The 22,699-nt window shown below is 40.6% G+C and overlaps 1 protein-coding gene across 1 annotated transcript; it reads right to left on the bottom strand.

Annotated features, from left to right (window-relative positions):
• Nucleotides 1–1,334: 1,334 nt before the first annotated feature.
• LOC117306895 (F-box/WD repeat-containing protein 7-like) lies at nt 1,335–19,947 on the bottom strand. The gene is made up of 11 exons (XM_033791457.1): nt 19,806–19,947; nt 16,414–17,602; nt 15,257–15,322; nt 10,445–10,589; nt 9,310–9,464; nt 8,787–8,942; nt 8,020–8,145; nt 6,948–7,126; nt 5,956–6,034; nt 3,983–4,179; nt 1,335–2,357 (listed from the first exon to the last, which is right to left on the bottom strand). The coding sequence occupies exons 2-11, from the start codon at nt 17,566–17,568 to the stop codon at nt 2,156–2,158; spliced, it is 2,460 nt and encodes an 819-aa protein (XP_033647348.1). The 5' UTR covers nt 17,569–17,602; nt 19,806–19,947; the 3' UTR covers nt 1,335–2,155.
• Nucleotides 19,948–22,699: the final 2,752 nt, after the last annotated feature.

Below are 22,699 nucleotides of genomic sequence, written 5' to 3'. Positions count from 1 at the left end.
GAGCACCATGGGGTCCAGATGGGGAAGCTAATCGAACGCACCCTATGATTGGCAAAAGCTTTATCTTAAGTCACATGCCTAAACACTAATTGATGGGGAACAACCAGTAAACTTGCAGCCAGTTACCAAATTGATATAATGTGACAGAGACATCTCACGCACATATATTATTTTACAATCCGTACATTCCAATGACTCAATTACGGTACCACAAAGGTTGACAAACATCACAGTAAAACAACATAAGGTGGATGAACATGAATTGACAACATTAATGACACACAACAACAGATACTACTGCTTCAGTAAACAGGTGTTGTTCTTGTAGTTGATATTATCCATGGCAACATGTTTATCATGTGAGGACGATCCTAAGGTCACAAGGACTACCATATTACTATAGATACAGATAGTTCCTAATAAGCCATTTGCGTGTTAGATGTGAATATTGTCAGGTACACTGAGATGCTCGGTCACAACTTACCACTTAAAATTTGAATTCCTCATACTATCGAGACAGTTGCTATGTCTTTTGCCTAGTTATGTAAGAGACGATGAACACCCATACACATTTCTGAATGGATGTGTATGGTACCAGGGTTTGCTCTTCAGGGCCCAATTTCAGAGCTGCTAAGCACACAAATTTGCTTAGCATGACATTTTTGCCTTGATTAGTTGACCTAGAGATGGTGTATAACATGAACTAGTGACTCCCTAGTCGGGTGTACTTTCTAAGCAATACATTAAGCATCACAACAACTTGGCTAGCCTGCTTCATATAAGCTATTTGAGAGCAGCACTAATGCCATACGTCCTAGTTTTAAACGCTACATAACGCAGTAATATGCAGCCAAGCCTTGCTACCATGGGCAGTGCGCTGTACTAATACCTCTCATCACTCACCCCTGGAAAGGAAGCACTGAAAATCATCGCTGATTGGCTAACCAAAAGTGATCGCCTTGCACGCACACCTGCTAAAAACCTGTTTAAAGCGCTAGGTGCTTGTCGGGCGTGTGTAAAAATGCATATCAATTAAACAGTAGCGGTAGACTATATTACCCTGAGAAGGTATCTAAACTAAATAGGATTTGAAACTTTGCGTGGTGGAAATACGATATGGAAAGGTTTGCGGTAACACAATGTAAAAGCAGAATCCAGTTTTACCATGCATCACCGAGCTCCACTTCCCGCCTTTATTTCCCATCTTCGTGTATCACCAAGCTAATCCACCTCCACAGTACATAAACAGCATGCAGCATCAGAGTCCAGCGTTCTCCAGAAGACGATCAGAGCATACAGACCAAAACATCGAGTTGAAACCAACGGTTTTTTTTCAGAACCCCACCCCAACTCATTTAGAGATACCTGTCGTCATTACATGGTGTTACTGCAAACCTTTCCATGTTGTATCCAAACTAATATGTTGCCATTTTTCAGATGTCATTAATCGCGTTGTTTGGACTTGCATAACCAAAAGTGAATACAATTTTATCTTGATTTACAGTGAAATAAACTAAAATTACAACATTTTTATTAGTATTTTTATTCTTTACTTTATCTGCCATTATTATAAGTATGCGACAACTCACACATCAGATATTGTACGGTCGGTATACGTTTGGCAATGACTCTGAAAATCAATGGCGCAACCATCTTTTGAACAGAAACTTTCACAGGTAAGTTTTATGCCACACCTAATAGGATTGAATCAAACAGTACGGCCGTGTCCGTGACGGCAATTTTGGATACAGCTACAGCTAGATCGTGTGCGTCTGCCTATTCTTCAACACTGGCAATCAAGCTGATGTAGCCCTAGCTGTAGCCAAAGTCTTCCAATGCCCTTGCATTGGCAGCCATCTTTGATGAAACGTGCACGCATGAAAGGTAGCCATTGGCTTACAGTCAAATGCAGCGAGTAACGCAATAACTTTTCCACCCTGTTCCATCAAAGATGGTGGTCAATGGCATCATATGCAATCCCTCTTTAACTAAACCTATACAAACCTATTACATACAGTTTAGACCCTACATTGGCACAAAAGTAGTTGATGGCATTAATAATTGGCAAGGAGTACTAGCTCCGTCTACACCAGGCAAACATTTGTGACGTCATGAGTGATTTGTTCACACTAATCCTGGTACATTTGAGATGACTTTAAACTGAGCTGAAGTCCCAAAGACGTACTGTCTTATCGTATGATCCGGATACAATCTTTGTATTATTGAATTGCAGACATGTGACGCCATCAGTGTGATGGCGCAGTGTGACTAACCGTTCACCTGTCTCTAGATTCCATACTTTGAGTGTTCGGTCATCAGCAGCGCTGACCACACGCCATGAATCAGCCTGTAGACACCTAGAAAACAATCAAAGAACAACACCATCAATGAATATGGGTCAGCTCAGTGTGAGGACACCTGGGTCTAAGGTCGCCTTGGTCCCATATCAACTCGGTCCTAAGTTAACTCAGTCCAAGTAAACTCCGTCCCAAGGCAGCTTGGTACTAAGTCAACTCTGTCCCAAGGCAGCTTGGTCCCAAGCAAACATGGTCCCAAGGCAGCTTGGTCCCATGCAACTCGGTCCCAAGGCAGCTTGGTCCCAAGTCAACTCGGTCCCAAGGCAGCTTGGTCCCAAGTCAACTCAGTCCCAAGTCATCTTGGTCCCAAGTCATCTCGGTCCCAAGTCATCTCGGTCCCAAGTCAACTCAGTCCCAAGTCAACTCAGTCCAAAGTTATATCGGTCCCAAGTCATCTCAGTCCCAAGTCATCTCGGTCCCGAGTCATCTCGGTTTAAGTCATCTCGGTCCCAAGTCATTAAGATCCCAAGTCATCTAGGTCCCAAGTCGTCTTGGTCCCAAGTCATCTCAGTCCCAAGTCATCTCGGTCCCAAGTCATCTCGGTCCTAAGTTAACTCAGTCCCAAGTTATCTCAGTCCTAAGTCATCTCGGTCCCAAGTCATCTCGGTCCTAAGTAATCGTGGTCCAGGCCAATTTTGTCCAAAGTCACGCCGTTCCCATGTCAACTAGACAATTTAGACTGATTTGAATTTGGACCAGGTTGACTTTGAACTGAAAAGTCATTCCATAAGTCATCTCAGTCCAACATCAACTCGATCCCAAGTTGGTCCCAAGTCATCTCAGCCCCAAATCATCTGGGTCCTAAGTCATCTCAGTCCCAAGTCATCTCGGTCCCAAGTCATCTCGGTCCCAAGTCAACTCAGTCCCAAGTCATCTAAGTCCCAAGTCATCTAAGTCCCAAGTCATCTTGGTCCCAAGTCATCTCGGTCTCAAATCATCTCAGTCCCAAGTCATCCTGGTCCAAAGGCTGCTTTGTCCCAAGTCAACTCAATCCCAAGTCATCCCGGTTCTAAGTAATAGTGGTCCTAGCCAATTTTGTCCCAAGTCACGCCATTCCCAAGTCAACTAGACAATTCAGACCGAGTTGAATTTGGATAAAGTTGAATTTAAACTAAGTTGAATTAAGACTGAGTTGACTTTAAACTAAGCTGAATTTGGACTAAGTTGACTTTAAACTGAGTTACAATCAGAATTAGTCGACTTCAGGCTAAGTTAACCATAACAATATTCTAGCTATTCTAGCTGTTGATAGTACAAAACATTGTGAGAAACAGCTCCCTCGGAAGTATCATAGTTTTAGAGAAAGAAGAAATTTTCCACTAATTTGATTTCGAGACCACAGATTTAGAATTTTGAGTTCCCAAAATCAAGCATCCGAAAGCACAAAACCTCGTGTGACAAGGGTGTTTTTTTCTTCTTTTGTTATCTCGCAACTTCGAGGACCAATTGAGCTCAAATTTTCAGGGTTTTTTTTGTATGCATATGTTGAGATACACCAAGTGAAAAGACTGGTCATTGACAATTACCAACAGTGTCCAGTGCCTTTAACTACTGCCCGAGCGAAAGGTATAGAAAATTGGCTGGGACTACTACTTTAGCTTTATAAATGCTTTCACACCACATACCTGACAACGCCTGTGTGTCCCTCAGAGTGGGTCCAGTCTATGGTACTTGTACATAATCCCGTCGTCAACTCCCAAAACTTGAGGTTCCTGTCCAATGAGCCACTGATGATTTTACTGGCATCAAATTGAAGACATGTGACAGCGTCGCGATGGCCTGCTAATGAGCGGAGGCACAACCCTGTAGCAAGACTCCAAATCTAGCAAATAATCAAATCAATCAAACACATCTTTAAAGGCAGTGGACACTATTGGTAATTACTCAAAATAATTCTTAGCACAAAACCTTTCTTGGTAACGAGTAAAGGGGATAGGATGATAGTATAAAACATTGTGAGAAACGGCTCCCTCTGAAGTGACTAGTTTTCGAGAAAGAAGTAATTTGATTTCTAGCCTCAGATTTAGAATTTGAGGTCTAAAATCAACCATCTATAAACGCACACAACTTCGTATGACAAGGGTGTTTTTTCTTTCATTATTATCTCGCAACTTCGACGACCAATTTAGCTCAAATTTTCACAGGTTTGTTATTTTATGCATATGTTGAGATACACCAAGTGAGAGGACTGGTCTTTAACAATTACCAATAGTGTCCAGGGTCTTTAATAATTCATCAGGGGTATTTCACAGAATAGTGGGCACATTTTGCTTGTGCAATAATTCATCAGGGGTATTTCACAGAATAGTGGGCACATTTTGCTTGTGCACACTCAATGATACTCGGAGGCATTTTTCGCTTACACAAGCTTGTGCAGAATTTTCTTTTGTGTGTGTGTGAGAGATCGCCCCAAATATCACAAGACAGGATTTGGGGTAACGCTGGGACGTAAAGCCGTTGGTCCCATGTATTGTGTAACGGACGCATGTAAAAGAACCCAGTGCAATTTTCGAAAACAGAAGGGGTTCGCCCCGGTGTTCCTGGCTGTGGCTGCTAAATGCGCCATAGCACCTTGTTAACCCTTATAAGGTGCTAAATAATTGGGTCTCAAAATTCATCACTGCAATTACCTATCTTTCTGAAAGTTTGTATATACTCAGCGCCTTGAGTACCTTGTTTATAATAATAATAATAATAATAACAACTTTCGATTTATAGATTGGTAGATACGTGCGCTATATAAGACTTCGATACTATTATTATTATTATTAAATAAACTGCCATCCATGCCACCTACATGAACATGTAATCCTGGGGTCGATTTCACAAAGAGTTAGGGCTAGTTCTAGCTTAGGACTAGTCCTAGGAGATATAAAAAAACGCATGGCTAGTCCTAAGTTAAGACGAGTCGAGATAAGACTAGTCTCGTTTGTTATGAAATGGATGTGGTTAGAAAGATGTTTTAAAAGTAGAATATAATGATCCGCACAAGTATCACTCAAAATTGCACGGTTTTCTTTTTACGTCGCGAACTATCACAGTGGGCCATTTATGGGAGTCAAAACTTTGACTCCCATAAATGGCCGACCGTGTTATTGGACGAGGTAAAACGAAACCCACGCAATTTCGAGGCATATTTGTGTAGATCATTGTGTTCTACTTTTACAACATCTTTTGAACCATATATGCATTTTATAACAAACGGTTACAAAAAGCTTTTTATAGACCAACTCGACCGATCCAAGGCAACGTGTTCCTTTAATAACATAATAATAATAAAATTGAAGTCTTTCATATCGCATGTACACGTATCTACCAACAGGGTCACACTCAAGGCGCTGAGTGTATACAAACTTTCAGAAAGATAGGTTATTGCAGTGATGGATTCTGAGATCCAATTATTTAGCAGCTTATAAGGGTGCAATGGTGCATTTAGCAACCACAGCCAGGACCAATGGGGCGAACCTCTTCTCTTTTCGCTAAGTGGACTGGGTTCTTTTACATGCGTTACACAACAGCATCAACCTTCAACATAGTGCAAGCAATTTACACTTGAAAGGACACTTAATAACAAAGGGGATACTTTCAATTCTCTTACCTTAATAGTTTTATCCGCCGACCCTGAAACGATCTTTGTTGTGTCAAACTGAAGACACAATACAGCACCTGTATGACCTCTGTAGAGGTAGTGAAAAGGGGAAAACGAACACAGTGTGTAAATCCTTCAGTGTACAATAAAAATACACAAAGAATGTTTAGTTTCTGAGGTACACAAGTAAAGAATGAGCTTCCAGCTACTGAAAAGCCCTCTCACACGAGAACCGAAAACCAGCGACAGATACTCAGAAGGCCTTAGTTATCGCAAAAAATATTATAAAGAGTTTTTTAGACATATGGTGAGTCTGTAAAACCATTGTATAGCTACTTTGCTGTGTAGATTTTGTTTTTTGGGACTATTTTTTGTTCTTCTTTGCTTTGAACTGCCACAGAGTTCATTTTGGGTATCGGGAAACTACTTAGTTCTGAAAAGCACTGTCCTGCTTATTAACTACTACCTGTTCGGGAGGTAGGAAATTGGCAGGGACTGCTAACTTTAGCTTTAGTGGATCGAGGGGACTTCTAGTTACACACACTTCACTGTAGCAAAGTGAGTTCTTAATTGGTCACTAATTTGTGGCGTGTTATACATTAGCCTAGAGGTTAAGAGTACAGGATTCAAACTCAAGTGTTTCTGATCAGCAGAGTGTGGGTTCGAGTCCCAGTCATGACACCTGTGTCCTTGAGCAAGACACTTACACACAATGCTTTGTCTTCCGAATGGGATGTAAAGCCAGTGGTCCCATGTGTTGTGTAATGCATGTAAAAGAGCCCAGTGCACTTATCGTAAAGAGAAGGGGCACGCCCCGGTGTTCCTGGTCTGATCGGCAGCATGCCACAGCACCTTGTAAACCATTACATGGTGCTATAAAGGAATAGGTATCATACTCTAAAACGTAGCTCCACACATCTTGCAGGAAAAATACTGAGCGCTGTAATACGCCCCTAGGTGTGTGATAAAGCGCTAGAACCGAGTGTTACTTTTATTATTACCTGAGTGTGTGGCGACAGAGACCAGTCCTAATGTCCCAGACTTTCAGTGTTTTATCGTACGATCCACTGACTACCTTCTCTTCATCCACTTGTAAACAGCGTACTGTATCTTCATGCCCGGTCATGGTAACACGACATGCTATACTGGACCAGCTATTCTGCATGGACAAGTCCCATACCTGTAATCAATTCAAACATAGTGGTATTATTATTAAGGGAACTAGACATTTGCCATTACTCAAAATAATTGTTTGCAAGAAAACTTACTTGGTAACAAAAGCAATGGACAGCTATTGATAGTATAAAACATTGTGAGAAACGGCTCCCTCTGAAGTAATGTAGTTTTTAAGACAGAAGTAATTTCTCACTAAAATATTTGAATTGATTTGGAGACCTCAGCTGAGGTCTCAAATTCAAGCAACTGAAAGAATTTAAATTGTGCAACAAGGGTGTTTTTTCTTCCATTATTTTCTCGTAACTTCGACGACTGATTGAGTTCAAATTTTCACAGGTTTGTTATTTTATGCATATGTTGAGATACACCAAGTAAGAAGACTGGGCGTTGACCAGGGGTGAGAGTCATTACTAACAAAAAAGTCTGAAACTTGGATACAAATTCAAAGGTATGTTGAAATGTTGGCATTTCTACCATTTGGTAACCCCTGGGGTTATTGATTTCAAGGAGCTTTTGGAAACAGTATCCAAAGGAAGTAGTACAATTTGCAGGATTTCTTTATTTGTGGAAAAAAATATTGTCTGATTTTCTTTACCAGGCCGACATAAAAAGTCTGAATTCAGCCAAAATGGGTTCTTTTACGTACGTTACACAACCAACGGGACCAACGGCTTAATGTCCCATCCGAAGGACGAAGCAGTGGTTAAGTGTCTTGCTTAAGGACACAAGTGTAACGGCTGGGGATTCGAACCCTAACTCTGCCGATCAAGTGTCACGGCTGGGGATTCGAACCCACACTCTGCTGATCAAAAACACCAGAGTTTGAATTCGGTGCTCTTAACCGCTCGGCCACGACACTTCCACTATGAATATTAGAGTTGAGTTCTTTATGCATACCTTGATAGTATGGTCCGTTGAGCCTGATACTAGTTGACTACCCTGTAGATGCAGGCATCTTACTGTACCTGAGTGACCCACTAGAGTCTGCACAGACCATGGAGAGTTAGTACGAATATTCCACACCTGTTATCAGAAATACAACAATATACACATCTTCTGAATAAAACATGACACTTTGATAGTTTTTATTATTATTGCTATTGTTGTTTATTATTATTATAATAATAATAATAATAGTAGTAATAATAATAATAATAATAATAATAATAGTAATAATAATACTTTGGGGGGCTAATCATCCTTACTCGCAGCTAAGAGCTGAATTGCGAAGGACGCGGCTTCAACGTGTTCGAGATGCAGGCATTCAAGGGCGCCTTTGGCTGCCAGCCACATCAACCCATTATGACCACGAAGCACAGCCAAGGATCGAAAGTGTTTGATTTTTTCCGAGTGAGGAAAACCGGATGGTCTGGAAAACCCTCGTGGCACAGCCGAGAACCAATGCACAACTTAACTTATGTATGGCCCCGGCCGGGAATTGAACCGTGGTCACCTTGGTGAGAGGCGAGCGCTTTACGCACACACCAACCATGCCACATAGTGCCCCCAGTATGATTCGGACCGGGGGCCTAAAGGAGGATGGCGAGCAAAGATACAATTACACCAAACTGACCACCATCATAATTCGGGTCCAAATAGGAATTCAAACCAATAGAATTGCCAAACAATTTATAGAAGGAGAAATGACTAGTCATAATACAAACCTTGATGGTTTTATCTGATGAGCCACTAACGATCCTAGTGTCATCAAACTGCACACATGATATGCCTTGTGTATGTCCTTCAAATGTCCGTACTGAACACAATCCCTTCAGCCAGTTACGTCTTAGCCGGTAGCGTTCCGCAAAAGCCTGCTTCCACTTAATAATAACAAAATATTCAATTATTTAAACGGGTAAGTATTGTGTGAAGCTTTGAATGGTGTGGAGAAATAGGAAGAAACTATTTCTCACTCAAACAGTAAAAGACTTCAGGCCTTAAACCTTTTTTAGGCATTTAAAATCACACGAATTTGGTGCAACAAGGGTGTTCTTTCTTTCATTATTCTCTTGCGACGTCGATGACTAATTAAGTCAAAATCTTCACAGATTTGTTACTGTATGCCTAATTATGTTGGGATTCACCCAATGAGAATACTGGTTTTTGACAATTAGGCCTAGCAAAGGTGTCCACTGCTTTACACAGCTCTATGAAATTGGGTCAAGACCACAGCGTTTTCATACTTACATGAATATAGGATGAGATGTGATTAATCATTTGTTTCTGTTCTTCAGCCTTTGGTAACGCCCACTTAGGAAGATGACATAATGTCCGCCACAAGGTTGGCTCAATAGCTAGCTCATGCCACGCATGGCTGACACAAGCACATCGGCACAGGCTCACTGCAAGAAATAAAGACAGTCATAGTGAGAACTCAAAGGGTTCCATAGGAATAACAAACAGGCATGATATTTTGGCCTTGAAAAAAAGTAGGAACAAAAAAAGTACAATGGCTAACCTACAACTACACATGGAATAGGCTTAAGAGTATTTGTCAGGCTATATAATAACCATTTTTCTGATTTTTCCAAGGATAAAAAAAGTTGAAAGTCAGACTAGAATAGGGAGAATATTATGCCTGCTTAATTGAAGAAAGTTATTTTGGTAGTGATACAAATATACACCACGCCACCATTGTCCAGTAGTTAGACTGCAGAACATGAAATCACAAGGTTGTGGGTTGAATCCCCCAGACTAACCACTAACAACCAAGTTTAGTTTTGAGTCGCCTGCAAGTTTTTAACACTAATAATGCAAACATTTTTCAGAAAGCTAAAAAAATCCTCTTTTTGGACAATCCTATCCCATAATATCTGCCCTTGATATTACTTTTTTTCATCAACAACCATTTGTATTGGCTTGTGATTTGGGGATCGATTGTATAAAGAACTTCTTTTCCAATAAAATGTTTGTGATTTAAAAACAATGTTTTTTCAAAGTAGGAAAGTCGTTATTCCGCCAAAAGGCGGAAGAATCTCATCCTTGTTCCATGTACAGCCACAAGCCTGCTTTGATGGTGACAACACAGCCCCTTTAAATAACAGGGCCCAGTTTCATAGAGCTGCTAAGCACAAAACATTTGCTTTAAAGCATGAAATTTTTGCCTTGATAAAAACAGGATTACCAACCAAATTTCCACATGATTTTCAGGATAAGCAAACAACAGCTACAAAACAAGTAACAAGCAAAATGCAACAAATGGCAATTTATCAAGGAAGAAATTTCATGCTAAGCAAATCTTTTTGCTTAGCAGCTCTACGCAATTGGTTCTGACAGATAATTGATTAAAACAAAAATTCTCTACAATTTGATTTCTATTTACCTGGATCTAAGTAGGTCAAAATACGAAGTGATAGTTGAGCTGGTAACCATGACAACAAATCCTGGCAATTATGTGGGCAGCTTTGATGCAAGATGGGTGCCATGGTAACAGAGAGCATGTGCATCTGTGGGAGGTCACACTGCTCCTAAAAACACACAAACAGAAGAAATCTTGGTACAGATTAGTTGATTTAGTCTTTGCTGCATTCATAAAACAAGCTCAAACAGTGAATTTATTTAAGACAAAGTTAAAAACACATTTATTTTTTGCAATAGCCTTCATTACTTCTTTCTGTATCAACTAAATTTTGCTTTTGTATTTACTTCACATCTCTATTAACTTTTACTTCTCTTTTGTTTTCATCTCAAAGCGCATAGGGACTTCTCTGTGATTGTGATATGCGCTCTACAAAAATGGTTCATTATTATTATTATTCATTCCATTTCAAAAACTAATTTTAAAACAAATTTGTTCAAACGATGTCCGTGTTCAGATGAAAAACTGTCAGATTTCAAAACCACTGTCTAAATGGTTATGAAAGTTTGTAATTGATTTTCATACACTCACATTTACTCAGAAATAACACTGAAATTAACTAACCCTTGTCACATACATTTTGTAGCTTTCCTATGTTTTCATTCCAATGGAATATTTTATTTGAATGTTTTATTAAGACAGTGGACACTATTGGTAATTGTCAAAGACCAGTCTTCTCACTTGGTGTATCTCAACATATATGCAAAAAATAACAAACCTGTGAAAATTTGAGCTCAATTGGTTGCGAGATAATAATGAAAGAAAAAACACCCATGTCACACGAAGTTTATGCTTTCGGATGCTTGATCTCGAGACCTCAAAATCTAAATCTGAGGTCTCAAATCAAATTCATGGAAAATTACTTCTTACTCGAAAACTACGCCACTTCAGAGGGAGCCGTTTCTCACAATGTTTTATACTATCAACCTCTCCCCATTATTCATTACCAAGTAAGCTTTAATTAAATCAATAATGAAATGGAAGTAACATTCAAGTATCGGGTCCTTGTGAAAGGGTAAACTCTCAACTAACAAGAACCTTCAATTGAAGGTAACTAAACCTTGCCACGTGTATACAATTGCATCTACAGCTTTTCTGTGTTTTCATTTGAACAGATTGTTTCATTTAATGTATTAGGCCCTAAATCAATGATTAAATGAAAAGATATATTCACATATAATTGTGTCTTTATGCAAGGGTAAACTATCAAGTAACTTGTACAAAACCTTCAATTGATGCTAAGTAAATACGTTATGATTAAGTTGAGGGCGCTGTCTGAGCTGCTGCCGCTTTTAAAGATTGCACCGGAAAAGTCGAGAAAAGTCAATAGTTTTTGCCTTTTTAAGTCCTCCATTTGAAATGATCTTCATGTAAGAGGATTTATTGTACAACAGACCACCACCTTACTTCAGGTTGTCGACTGATGTTATCACCTGAAAGCTGGATTTTGCTGAGAAAATGTTGGGTATAACATCGCTAACTGTAAGTCTCCTACATGTATGTTTGATCAATACCCTTGAGACCCTATACCCCCTCTGCATTGTTCGTCAAATTAACATAACAATGGATGTAACAAAGACAGACGTCAACTTGAATGGGTGTGTTGTGGGTGAATGCACTATTTCACCGTCGTGTGAACCCCTGCAGTATACTAGATCTGAACTGATTAAACTTCGGAAATCTCAGAAGTATCCATCTTCCAGGATACCCAGAGATACTTACCAATCTATGAAAGACCTTGGACTTCTTCGCATTAGAAGTCGACGAGGAGGACAACATTTACGTGTACACCGAAAACGCTCTCAAATCAACAGTGGGCCTACAGCGACACCAATCAAACCAACCACCTCGAGCAATTTACAGGCGGCACACCATTCCGTATGTAATAAAGCATTGCTCATAAACGACTATTTTCAATCTAAGAACATTGATATAATGATGCTGACTGAAACTTGGCTGGGACATGAAGATCAAATCATAATAAACGAGATCACACCACCTCATTATACATTCTTCATTGTCCCCCGTCCTGCCGACAGACACGGTGGCATAGCAATAGTATGCAAAGAACAACTGAACTTGAGACTTGCTCCAATAACATTCGATGTTAGTACATTTGAATACTCAGTCATCGCTGACCTAAAACGATGTATTCATTATGTGACCATCTACAGACCACCTCCGTCAGTAAAGAATCAATTGAAAACGTCTACTTTCTTGACAGAGTTTGATGGATTCCTTGATGCCATTAATATTCTACCAGGGAAAATAGTAATTCTTGGAGATTTCAACATCCACTTCGACCGCCCAGATAAACATGATGTTGCTCATATCCACTCTGCACTTGCTGCCTCAGGACTGACTCAGCATGTATCTGGGCCTACACACACACAAGGTCACACCCTGGACTGGATCCTTACAAGAAATGAGGAGGAAGGTCTACTTGTCTCCCATTCTGTGGACATGAACGGCATCTCAGACCACGGGGTCATTTCATGTTCGCTTTTTATGGAAAAGCTGGTACCAGATATGGTAGCATCATCACGTCGTCAATTCCATAGAGTTGATCAAGAGTCCCTGGCCCAAGATCTGTCCTGCCACCTACAAGATGTTCATTTCGACGGCTATGACATTGACAATTTAATCAACAAGTTTGATGAATCGGTTATTCATGTTCTCGACAAACACGCACCTTTAACAGTCACAACAAAACCTAATCGCTCAAAGCCCAAATGGTACTCCACATCTGTAGTTGAAGCAAAACGTGTACGTCGGCGAGCAGAACGCAAATGGCACAAGACCGGCTCTTCTACTGATCGTCTTGCTTACTACTCCACCAAGCAGGCCATGCAAGACGTCCTAGTGGAAGCCAAGTCCAACTACTTCAGAAACTCGCTTGTCAACGCTAACCCGAAGGATGCTTTTCGGATTGTCAATGAGCTGACAACTACTCCTCGTCAAATTCCTGCAATATTAGACACGCCACAGACCCTCGCCAATGAATTCAGCACATTCTTCACAGATAAAGTCAAAAACATTCGCAGCAGCATTGATGAGCACAATGTGAGTTCCGATGTTTTTGAGAAACCAGCCCTGCACCCAGACTGTATTTTGTCAGATTTCTGTACTGTTAGCCCAGAGGATCTGCTCAAGATCATTAACCAGTCTACTACGAAATCCTGCCAGCTAGATCCTGTTCCGACCTGGCTACTCAAACAGCACATTGCCAGTTTTCTCCCAACTCTAACTGAAATTGTCAATGCCTCACTCTCATCTGGAGTTTTTCCAAAAGCACTTCGCAACGCTGTGATCACACCGATCCTAAAGAAACCTTCCCTCGACAAAGATGAACTCTGTAACTATCGCCCAGTGTCTAATCTTCGTTACCTTTGCAAGCTCATCAAAAGGGTTGTTAGCACTCAACTAAAACATCACATCAATAAGTACTCTCTAGCAGACCCCCTACAATCAGCTTACAAAGCCGACCACAGCACTGAAACGGCTTTATTATGTATTCAAAATGACATTCTGAAGGTACTGGACAGTAACAAAGCCATGTTTTTAGTTATGCTTGATTTGTCTGCTGCGTTTGACACCCTTGATCATAGCACAATGCTGCGTCGTCTCCAAAATCAGTTTGGCATCCATAATACTGCCCTGAAGTGGTTCACATCCTACTTCCATGACAGGACGAGTCATGTCACAGTTTCTGGGGCTGACTCTGATGTGAGCCACATTCACTTGGGCGTCCCACAGGGCTCTGTTATTGGTCCTCTTACCTTTACCATGTACTTAAGCCCTGTGGGTGATATTATTCGCCAACACAGCATCAAATACAATACATATGCTGATGATATCCAAATTTATATGGATTTCGACCCCTCCATTCCCAACGACGCAGAATGTGCTCTTTTCAGATTGTCAAACTGCATCACCGATGTTCAAAACTGGTTAATCGCAAACAAACTTCTTCTGAACAAAGACAAAACTGAATTTTTCATTGCTGCTTCTCCTCATCACCAGAAAGTTCTCAGCCACTTGACTGTGAACGTGAACAACACAACATTTAAGCCATCTCAAACAGTGCGAAATTTAGGCGTCTTTTTCGACAGCTCCACGACAATGAGCACACACGTCACACGTACATGCAAGTCCATCAACTATCAGATCAGAAACATCTCCAAAATACGCAAATATATTGACACAAACACATGCCACGCTGCTGCCAGAGCCCTTGTGTTGTCTAGACTGGATTATTGTAACTCTCTCCTCAATGGTATTAAGCAAGCTGACATTGACTGTCTACAAAGGCTCCAAAACAATGCTGCACGTATCATTTTCTTGCAACCCAAATACACACACGCATCCACTCTTCTCAAACAATTACACTGGTTACCAGTTAAACAACGCATCACCTTCAAAACATCAGTGAACATGCACAAAGCACTCTCTAACGTACTTCCACAATACCTTACAGAGTCGCTAAATTTCAACAAATCTGGCCGGAGTGGGCTCCGCTCCGGCCAGAATCTAACAATCCCTCGCACACACAAAATGGCAGGGGACCGGTCCTTTTCAGTCGCTGGTCCCTGGTGCTGCAACGCCCTACCAAGTCATATTTGGAACACCAACACACTCCAGACATTCAAGAGTAAATTAAAAACATATCTATTCTCATAATCGTCTTTTCCGTAGCACTCTTCCAGTGCATTGAATTTTGTAAAATGCGCTTTATAAGTCTCGTTTATTATTATATTATTATTATTATAAACTTACCAGGAGACGTTTCATCATTGTGTTCTTCTGTTGGTCGTTGAATTCATGAAACCACAGCTGGATCATCTGTTTATAAACAACAAATGCATTTAAAGACTCTTCCTGAAGATCTACGACTTATAACTAAGGGTAAAAATGGGGATCTACGTAGAAAAAAACTCAAAGTGTCCAGGTTTATTCATTTTGGTTTTTACCCATACACCGATGTGTGTTAGCACTGCATACTCAGTACTTCCCTGAGTCCTGTGAACTTATTATCACAGGCATACTACTCGGGTGGGATTCGAACCCAAGACCTTTGCAATTCTAGAGCAGTGTCTTACCATCTAGACTACCGAGATTGCCCGGTAGCTAGAGGCAGTTTGAATCCTAGATGTTTGTCCAAGTTTGTCGGGGGATACTCGAGACAAAGACACAAGGAAACTTTATTAATCCAAAAAGAAGAAACTAAATTGCTCGCACAAGCATGACAAGTTTTAAAAAATACCACAAAAAAGCTTGCTGCTGTGCCAAGATACGTACACAAAAAATTGTTAGCATTCCTACATTCCAAAAGCAGGCCTCAAGGCTTTGAAAGGGCAAGAGCACCAAGGCATTTTCTCCTTGGTTAAGTGCACCTCTTGGTAAAGGCACCTCTTTGAGGACATTGTAAATTTGTACTGGAGCATTTCAAGGGGCCCCAATGCAATCACCTGGGCCCAATTTCATAGAGCTGTCAAGCAGAAAATGCTTGAAAAGGTCTTTGCTCAGCAAAAATTTAGTCGGGCACCAGCCACAACAATGCAAACTTAATGTAATTTGGGCTGGTATCCTGTTTCTGCTAAGCAATATTAGTCTGTGCTTAGTAAGGTTGTTGTGCTTACTGGCTTTATGGAACTGGGCCAAGGGGCTTGGGAGGAAATTACCTCTATAGACCTTATGCACATGACCTCATTTCAGTAGGGCGCCCTCACCTAGAGGTCAAACTGAGGTTGTTCATTGGCCAATCCTGTGCGCTGCGCGTACAAATCTGTACGTTTTGATTGTTTTGTCACCATTTTACCTCTAAGATGGAGGCAGGATGATGTCAATAAGGTCTAGCGAAGTATCAGGCCTACAACCGTGGGAAAAAAAAGTTGTATGTAAAAACACACTTTAGTTTATGAATTTGCACTCACCTCCATTCTATGCTTGAAGACCGAGCCTTCCACCCCGAAATGGCAATCGCGATTCTTGACCTTACTATCCCTTGCCCTCTTCTGCATCTCGGTCTTAGAGGTAGTTGAGGAGCAGCCCGATTTAGAGGTCTTCTTGTGGACATCACGCTTCTTACAGATGGCAAGATGATTTGGAGACGATGGCTGAGAGTTACTGATATGTGAATGGAGACTAGGAGAGCTTAGCGACACACAAGTCGGCAAGCTTCTAGATTTGAGCTCATGTTCGACTCTGTGGCTGCATAAGCACGTGTCATGTTGGTGCTTGACTGGCGACTGAATTCGCTTTCTTTCAGAGGATTTGGTGTGGGATGGTGATGACGCATGGCCATTGAGCTCGCAATGAGAGTGATGTTTCCTACATTTGGAACTCGGCCTAGGGCTTGTGTTCAATTGCGACGCCAGCTGGACGGCCATCGGGAGTTTAGCCTTTGTCAACCGTAAGCTCAACTGCAACGGGCATGTTCGTTTCCGCGGCCAACTGGCAAAGTTTATGTCCGAGTTGCTATGACGACAGGAGCAACATGCTGGACAATGACATGGTATTGATTTGGAATCCCATTTGTCGATGATTGCACGATGTCCTTTGGTCTCCTTTGGTGAAGTCGGTTTCCTCCCTGACATCTGGTCATCATCCTCATGGGTTTCTTGATTGGATTTCCTTGTACACTTCTTTCCCTTTCTTAAGTTACCCTGTGACTTGCTACTATGCGCGGAGGCACCGTCACTCTTCCCAAACATAGCCTTAACCAGACTCGGTCGCACACAGTTCTGATAAACAACCTGGCTACTCTCTGGGTCCTTATCATAAGTAGCGATATCACCCTCGCTTGATGAGCTGTACTCCGAAAGAGGTTGACTTATATTCGGTGAATGACTAGAGCTGGATGATGGCACATCATCAATGTCCATAACATCTAAGGGTAATCTAGCAGCCCCACCTTCCTCCCCGGTTAATGCCGCTTCGACCTCAGGCTCCCGACGTGGTCGTCTTGTAAACCAAGCCACTTTTTCCCACACCCTTGATTTGGATTTGACTCGTTTGGTCGGAGGGCGTACACTGGCACCTTCAGAGTCACTGGAACCTCCATAGCTTGGATGCTCCCCATGATCCATCTAAGTCAATCAGCTATCTATGTAATGTGTAGTCCTATAAAGTAAGTACAATAATGTAAGGGTTTGTTTATTATAATTTCTAGGCAAGTAAACAGATAAAATTTAAATAAGAATTTGTTTTTTAACTGTTTATATGGGGCCTAACATTTGATTTCAGAGACAGATAATCACCACATGAGCCTGCAGTGAAAGTGATTCTCATTCTGCCAAGTACCTCAAACTTACAAACCTTGGTTTGTTTGTTAATTTTTTTAAACATTTTTTTGTTTGTTTAGATGATCTTCCCGCTGAGGGAACTCGGCAAACTCCCACAGGGGGATATATAAACGCCAAGCTGGCAACAGCAAATCTGTCTCATGCAAACATTGGTTTACTGTCTTTGATTATGAACTGCGCAAATCAAGAAGTTGTGATTCAGTAACTAGATGATATTGACAATACTTAATCTGGTAGTGTGAAATCAGCTGTTAAAGTTGGCCGGAACGGTCCTACTACTTGCCGTCAACTCGCCGTCAACTCGCTTGTGCCGTCAACTCGCCGTCAATTCAACCAATGCGCAGATAGCAGGTTTGGATTAGTCTTGACCAAAGATGTCGGCGATCAATTTACACGACGCACAGTACACTATGCAGTACCGATCACTGACATCTTGAGCCAAGATTATTCCATTTATGCCCTCTGTTGTCCATGTTGTGCAGGCACCGTGAAACCAAGATGGCGGCCGACAGTTTGCTGCTTAGAGAGTTTCTTCACAAGAAAAAAAACCTAAATTTGTATACCGATATGTAACCTAAAACTTACGAAAATTTTCTTTTAGGGAATACTTTACAGTTCTATGCCTTGTGGATTTTAAATGTATTTGAGGAGTTGATGGCGAGTTGACGGCGAGTTGACAGCACGAAGCGAGTTGACGGCCGGCAAGTAGTAGGACCCTGCCGGAAGGGTTCCAAATTGAACACAAAACCTTGTGATTGCAAGTTCTGCAATCTCACCCGGACCACTCCTCTGGCTACATGGATATTTTTCACACATTCCGTCACATAAACCTTTGTATCCTTCATGAGACCATGGAGGTAGAAATTCTACCTCTATGATGAGACTGACATTCTGGTCAAATTATGTTTTCTAATAGTAATACCTTTATTAAAAAATTATCACAGAACCAGAGATGACAAAAACAATAATAAATAGATCACTCTCCTTATTTGTTGATTGAAGAACAACATTTTTATGATTTAGCCAGGGTCACTCTGAAGTATCCGAAGTGTGAACCAGACATGCCAGAACCTAGCCCACCTTGTTGAGCTGCTAATGGCTCCGCTTTTCACATCGGTCTCATCAATGTCACCATTACAGCCCACCTTCGATACATGTCTTAAACACTAAGTTTTCAAAGGTCGCAAAATGCGTGGTAGTTTGATTGCAAATTTCTCCCATTTAAAAAAGTCCAATACTACTCCAACATACCTCATTTTATTCCTTACATTTGTGGAATTACTATGACACATTACAGGGCTTACTAAATGATGACTTTGTCCAGATGTGATGATTTGAAAATTGGTCCAAAAAAAGTGTACAAAAATTACATTTAACGTGACATGTTCTTGGGCGCCGCCATCTTTTAATGATTTAAGGTTAAAAGCAGAGCCATTAATTAACAGCTCAACAAGGTGGGCTAGCCAGAACCAATCCCATTTATTTACATACATGTACAATAGAAATTATTATATGCCTACACCCATTGGACTACCTCCATGCTGCACCAAATACAAAAAACAGTGTGCCTTGCTTGACAAATAAAAACAGTAAACTGTTTTAGTAAATTCAGTTTGATTGTAAATTAATGTTGATGATGAATGAGGGCCTGAATAGTCGGTTATACAAGTTAATGATGAAACTGTTTACAGTATAATATTACTTAGTAACATTAACATGGACATCCTTCCTCCATATGAGTGATACCATTTGCATTATTATCAATTTCATTAAATAGTCGATTCAGCCGGGGCCGGCCCAGACAGTCCTTTTTCATTGTATTTACCTCTCTAGCTAGTCTAAATCAAGATGCATGCTTCGGCGGCGGGCAGATTGTTTGTGGTTTGTCACGTCAGAAAATGGACATGGTGGGAGACGTGACAATGTTGTCACTGACATATGACTCAAGATGAGAGAAAACGAACGGAAATGTGACACTGGTTGTCAGTTTATTACCTTATATTGGATGGATAATTACTCACCTAAACGATGTTGCAAAGCAGCGTTAATGAGCACAGTTTTCATTCATTCATTCATTCAGAAAGTCAGAAAGTGAAGTCATTTTCCGTGGCCGCTTTACTATGTTCTATGGAGCGGTAGCCACTTTGATCGTATAGCGCCGCTACGCGCGGCCGATCTTTGATGATAATCTACTTATAATAAACAGCGCCTCCTATCGGCAGAAGCTGGCCAACTTGTGTTTATTTTTTTGTGGTTTTGTTTAGGACTAGTTTTGTTCCGGGCCGTCACGCCCCCTTTTTTTTTATTGAGAGGGAGGTGGCGCCGTAGACAGAATCTGTGACAACTTTGTCCATAACCAGCACCCCCACTACATGCATTCCCTCCGAGAGCAAACTTTATAGGATGCCCCCACCCCTAGACCTACCCACCCACACAGCGGCATATCAAGCTTCTTTTTTTTTTTTGGGGGGGGGGGGCACAATGGGGAGGGGCGGGGACACAGAAGGGGAGCACAATGGGGAGGGCAGGGGACACAAGGGGATTGAGGAATCAGGGGGGACAGGGGAATGGGTTTGTCAGTGGAAGGTGGTGTGTTTTTATTTTGTAAGGGAAATAAATGTTCAGGAGGCCACAATTCTTTTATAGCATTTTGTGTCCGCGATACGATACAAAATCAAATTTCTTATTATTTCTCTCTTCTTTATCTATATCGCAATTTGTATTTTGTGGGGGTGGGGGAGGCAGCTGGGGGCTTAGCAAGTTGTGCCTCACCCCCCCCCCCCCCCCTTTTTGTGCTATCTAACTAAAACGTTCAGGTTGAGGTCAACTTTCTTCCATGCCACAGGCTCCACAACAAACGCTTGAAGGGTTTTGATAGGAAAAAGTTATCTAAAGGTTATTATCTCTAAAGTAGCTGCCCCCCCCCCCCTTCTCTAACCCTCTCACACACTTCCATTTGTTTGCATCCCCGTGGAGACATTGTTCTTTAATTTGGCCCCATAGCAAAGAACCTCCCTATTTCCTTTGCACACAAAACTCCTTGCGGAGCACCCGTCTTTAGAATTCCCCTATCCTTGTGATATTTCGGCCCATTTCTCCTTTTCTCTACGCTTCATATGAAATCCCACCCCATGGACACAAATTTGTTCCTTCTGGTTGAGAATTCAACAAGGTTGGTTATAAATCTTACAACTTGTCCTGAAGTACCCAATTATAAGGACCTCAATGTTGTTCCGCTTGATTCGTTGTTGTTAAAGTAGGCTCCTTGAATCTGTTGACAAACCAACCCCATGGACAAATATGAACATAGGACTTGTGGTACAAGGTTACCTATGGTATTAAAGGCATTGGACACTATTGGTAATTACTCAAATTAATTGTTAGTGTAGAACCATACTTGGTAACGAGCAATGGAGAGCTGTTGATAGCATAAAACGTTGTGAGAAACGGCTCCCTCTTCAAGCTTTTTAGAACAAGGTTATTTCTCACTCGAATAACATCTGAAAGCACACAAGTTTGTGCAATAAAGGGGTCTTTATTCTTTCATTATTCTCTCGCAACTTCGATGACCAATTGACCAGATTTGTTATGTTGAGATACCCCAAGTGAGAAAAGTGGGTCTTTGACAATTACCAAAGATATATGTCCATTGCCTTTAAGGTAAAAGGTGACAGGTCTGTTATTTTATGTCTCCTTGTATTTCTTGGAGGCTTCAAACAACATTATGTTTATCATACACATTAAAATCAGTTTTCACTAAATCAATCTACCAACACATTGAAGTACAAAAAACACACATTAAAGCCTTGTATGTTGGGTTTTGTTCCACCAATAAATTGTTTTACTTTATTTAGATATTCTAAATTGAAACAAATATCATTCTTCTGAACTGAGCAGTACGAGCTACTTTATACCACGATTATCTTACCATATATAATTCTGAGTATACTGGAAATCTAAAAAGTACTTGTAAATAAGGTTAATGTTTAAAAGGCAATATTGAGACTAGTTACTGCAAATATTTATAATTAAAAACGCCACATTTTCAACCATGTGACAAACGACAACTGTTGACAGGTACAATATTGATTGTCACATTTCAAAGTAAAAGCAAGAATAACCAAAATGTCACTTTAAAAGACCTCACATTTTGACCTGTTTTATATGAAAAATGTGGTAGGGTCAAATAATGAGGTTATTAACAACATGGTGTGGTGCTTGACATGCTTGTTAAACCTCATTATGAATTTCAATATGTTTTAAAGATTCATTATTGGCAAGAAATGTGCTCCAGTTTCCCCTCTTAATGTATACCATTGGTTTGTATTCCATGTACAATGTAGATATATACAATAAAAATAACCTGTGAACATTTCATTTCAAAAGTAGGTCATGATTTTTAGATCACTGAAAATCCGGAGTGTCTATGTCCTTGGAGGAAGAATAATCCGCAACTGGAACAATCTGAGAAACGTATCTGAGAGTAACTTTTCTCAAATTGAAATCTTTTTCAATAACCACATTGCTTCAAAGTGAAATGATCACCAATATACTGGTCTTTGACAATTACCAAAGGTATACATTGTCTTTAATGTGGTAAATATGACATTTTGGTCCGAAAAACAATATACCATATCATGGAAAGTGATAAAAACGTTGTTCAACTTAAAAGACAATTACGACCTACATGTATTATAAAAACGTTCTTGCAGGCTTATGCAAATAATCAGAGTACTGTAGAAAAAACATTGTTGAAAAATTCCTTCAATTCAAAACTTCATAACCAAAAACAGATCTTGTTATAAGCAATTCATCCTAAAGCCTCGAAACATGATTTAACATCTCATGATTATATTAAAGGGACACGTTGCCTTGGATCGGACGAGTTGGTCTATAAAAAGCATTTGTAACCGTT

Source organism: Asterias rubens, chromosome 2, assembly GCF_902459465.1.
Source record: "Asterias rubens chromosome 2, eAstRub1.3, whole genome shotgun sequence".
Classification (NCBI taxonomy): domain Eukaryota; kingdom Metazoa; phylum Echinodermata; class Asteroidea; order Forcipulatida; family Asteriidae; genus Asterias; species Asterias rubens.
Note: the sequence above shows the minus strand (reverse complement) of the source record. Positions and strands in the feature narration are given on the sequence as shown.